Source organism: Stegastes partitus, unplaced genomic scaffold (assembly GCF_000690725.1).
Source record: "Stegastes partitus isolate 25-593 unplaced genomic scaffold, Stegastes_partitus-1.0.2 Scaffold622, whole genome shotgun sequence".
NCBI classification, from domain to species: domain Eukaryota; kingdom Metazoa; phylum Chordata; class Actinopteri; family Pomacentridae; genus Stegastes; species Stegastes partitus.
In genome coordinates this window covers 199714-203820 of record NW_007578353.1, presented here as the reverse complement: position 1 = coordinate 203820, position 4107 = coordinate 199714, and the positions used below count along the sequence as shown (strand labels likewise).

Here is a 4107-nt window from a genome sequence, read left to right as displayed (position 1 = left end):
ATGTCGGAACAAAGTCTAAATGAAGTACAGGGGGCGAAAGAAGAGGAGGAGGAAAACACGGGAACTAACAGCCAGCCAGGTGGAAGGACTGCAGAGGAGCCGCCAGAGGAGGACAGAGAGCCGGGGAGGGAAGCAGAGGAGCAGCGGACCGCCGGCTCACCTCCAGGTGGGTCCGGGTCACTGGAGGTCATTAGCAGGAAACACAGTAAGGAACTGCTTCAAACCTTTGTCAGGTATTTTGTCTTGTCAAAGCAGGAGAATAAGAGAGGAACTAATCCCAGTAATGATGGTTCTGCTCTACTCAATGTTTGGAGTATTCTATAGCGGCAGCAAGGGCTGGAAAAAACGCAGCCATTATTCATGTTGTTGTTTGCATTTGTACCTTGTATCCTGCTGTGATGTGCTGCGGATTGTGATACAAATCAGACTATCCCAAGACCTACTCACTGCATGTTTTCATGTATTTTTATTTCTGAATTGAAACACATTCAAATCCAGATAAAAACACTGTAAAACTGGAAGGTAAAGAGTTTGAGTCTTCCTCTAAAATCCCCTAAAATAAGTCAAAAACTTTGAAGTGCAGCTTCATAACACTTACTTTATCACAAATCAAGAATGTCTGAGAGGATTTTATTTACATTCAGATGTGTCTCATCTTTTCATATTATGTGTCAGGTCTTCCATTAAAAAAAATCTTACAGAATCTTTGTCTAATAACTGAACCACAAGTTAAAAATAGTTTATGTGTATTGTTTTATAATGATTTCTTTGTCACTAAACAATGTATGGAAAGGTTTGGCAGTTGCTTGGTTTTTAAGGGTGGTGCTTATATTTGAGAAAACATAATCTGATAATAATTATAATAAACATGTATTCTAGATTTTTGTTTGAACCAGTTTGATGGACCAGTTGGCAGGCAGGTTACAATTCAGGTGTGTTTGGTGTGATAACTTTTTGGACTGTGCAGATGCGCTGGAGACTGTGGAAGAAGCTGAGACACAGGCTGATTTGCTCGATGATGCTGAGCAGCCCAAAGAGCCCCAGATTGCTGAAATAGTAGAAAATGTTGGAAACTCCACAGCTACAGGTGAGACTTCAGGGCAATTTAAGAATACCTGAACTGGACCCTAAACCACCCTAAATATCTCTTATCACCAAAACATGTACTTGCAAAACTTTACTTATAAATGTTTTTGTTAGTAGATTTACTTGTTTTTATTTAGATGTTCGACTGCTTCCATCCATCCATTATCTATACACCGTTTAATCCTCACGAGGGTCGCGGGGGGGCTGGAGCCTATCCCAGCCGACTTAGGGTGAAGGCAGGTGACACCCTGGACAGGTCGCCAGTCCATCGCAGGGCTTGTTCGACTGCTTTATTCAGTATATTGTCCAAAAGAAATTCAGTTAATTTTGACTCACTCAGCCTGCTCTGTTCGCAGTGTGACTTGTTGTCGTTAGTCACAGATCATTCATTTTATTTTCAGTCTGGTATTTTTGTAAATTGAGAACATATGAAGGCCGGATAGAAACATAGAAAGAGAATGCAGATCTTATTTGTGCATTCTGGGATTATCAAAGATTTGTGGATGAAGCGTCTGGAGTGAAGTACCTGCTGTTCCTAGGTAACCTGACAGGATTTATACAACATGAGGATCGATGTCTCGTTAGAGCTTTATTAACAACAACCAAGACAACAATCTCAAAGAAATGACCTCAAGTAAACTGTATAGGTTTAAGGCAGTGGATGGACACTGTAGGTTTATGAATAACTCATGTAAAACTAACGGTCTGGTACTTTAACAATTTGAGACTTTAAGAAATGAAAACAATGGACTGATTAGAAAACACGTCAGAATGACACGACTGCATCACATTTTAATGAATGAAACGATGATTATTTTTGTACTGACTTTGTGAAAAGCACTATAATTCCAATTGTTGTACACAGGCTGTCATGATGTCAGAAAGTGTCTCTGTGTGGTTGCAGTGAAGGTGGTGCTGGTGCCGGAGGGTCATGTGATGACTGTGGCTTTTGCCATCGGTCTCAGCATTCAGGAGCTGAAGCGTCACCTTGCCTCAGAGCTGAGAGTCCCTGTGGAGGTGCTGCAGGTCTCTCTGGACGGTATGTGCCTTCTCTACCTTCTAGTGTTTAAAGAATTGTGAGAGTGATCCCTTAATTGCGGCACCTCTCTATCCCAGCCTGATACTTGTCAATGAAAGCAAGCACAACCATAACAGACACGCAAGAGTTTAAGACCATCGCTTCTCACACTGTCACTCTCTCATGCTTACTGTTGGAAGGCAGAAAATTTTAAAGCCACTGCAACTCACCTGCCCACCTGAAGCATGAACAGACTATTTTTATTACTTCATCTGTTCATAACAACACCATCAGTATTTCATGTTTAAAAACTCAGTTTCTACATACTGTTCTGGTGTATTGCAAATAAACTTAAGAGCAAAAATGTTTCATCATTATTTGGATTTGACTGACTTGTTTGACGGATCGATGTCACCACTTTTCTCTTTTCCTCCATCACAAAAATCTGCCTTTCTTGTTCTTTACTTGGGTTTTTGCTTCGGTTCACGTCACAGTTTTCCCGAGCTCATACAAATCACCCTGCTATGGCTCTTTGCCCTTGTTGCCAGTCCCACAGTTTGGAAACACTGCCTTAGCCTCACAAAAATATGCTTTTCAGAGCTACTACAGAAAAGAAATGCTGCTTCATTTTTATTGACTAAGCAGCATAGTTTACCATATTTTCTCAAGTAGTTCCACATGCACACTCATCCTTGGCTGGGAGTTATTCTTTTACATAGACTCTGCAGCTAAACTTCACCAGTCACAGTTTGCTGCTTTATGTTAAGATAGATCTTCACAGAATCCTTTAAACATCGTGTACGCATGATAGGTCAGTGTGGGATTGTTTTTCAGGCAGAGTGGTAGAGGAGCAGAAGAGCCTGATGGAGCTGGGCGTCCGGCCTCACAGCTCCACCCGGATGGAGATGAGCTCCACCGATCCAAGTTCCCACCCGCTCCGCCCTCTTCGGCCCCCAGAGCATGATAGCATGAGGGATGTTATTACTGTGGAAGTCATCACAGGTATGAACACACAGTCCTATGCACTGTCGTCTGCATACTGAAAGTGTGTCAGCTGGATGTGAATCTGGATGCCCCTCTCATTTAAATGAATGATTGAAGTGTACAACAGTTAGCCCAGGGCAAATATCAGGCTGTGGGGGGGGGGAAAAACTGCAACAAAAATATGTACAGCTTATGAATATTAACATAAGCTGCTGTAACTCTGCTAGTTCAAATTAACTAATGAGTAAAGTCACATCTGCCATCAGAAAGTCATACAACATGTCATGTAAATTTGTTCCATTTCCAAAATAGATGTACCATTCATCAAATAAAACCAACAAAATACACCCCTGCATCTCCACAGCAACGTAAAAATTAATTTACTTTCATGGTCAGTTAATACTCTTAATGTTGTTGCAGAGGTTTTTCCTATACCGCACCATTTTGGAGCAAAAAAATGTCTTCAAATGAAAATATGAGAACCTTGCTTGGATTTAGAGGCTGAAGTGGCCCACTGGGATAATTCTAAACTTTGACTGTTTAAATAATTGATATTAATCATTCTACTTCTTCTTCTTCCTCTTCTTATTTTTCCTCTCATTTGTAATTACACATTGAATGTAAAAGATATATAAACTAGCAGTTAATAGCACAGCGCAAAACAAAAAAGGAATCTGAAATCAACTATTTGTACAATGGATAAATGCACTTTATGGAAATTCAATTATTTGCTGACGAATGTATTTGTTAAATGCATTTATTATGCTGATGTGTATTAATCATGAATGTAGAATTGATCATGATGATTAATGACAATGATTAAATAACTAATTTAAGGTATTGTTAAACACTGTCAAACACTCATAACTGGGAACAGGGTTAGGTTAAGTTTAAAAAGACAAGGGAGTGGAGACGGGAGGAAGAGTTTTGTAGAGCCTGTGATTCTCTGACTGCAAACTCTGACAGCATATTCATCTCTGAACCATAGCCTGTATAAAAGATGGATGTAGCTACCGTGA

At 40.2% G+C, this 4107-nt stretch overlaps 1 protein-coding gene across 1 annotated transcript in view; it reads left to right on the top strand.

Moving 5' to 3' along the window:
- The window catches only part of iqub (IQ motif and ubiquitin domain containing), an 18431-nt gene continuing 14324 nt past the window's right edge, over positions 1-4107 (top strand). Inside the window, exons 1-4 of the mRNA XM_008289579.1 lie at positions 1-166; positions 968-1087; positions 1991-2125; positions 2939-3106. Of these exons, the coding sequence (XP_008287801.1) occupies positions 1-166; positions 968-1087; positions 1991-2125; positions 2939-3106 (589 nt within the window). The remainder of the gene's footprint in view (positions 167-967; positions 1088-1990; positions 2126-2938; positions 3107-4107) is intronic.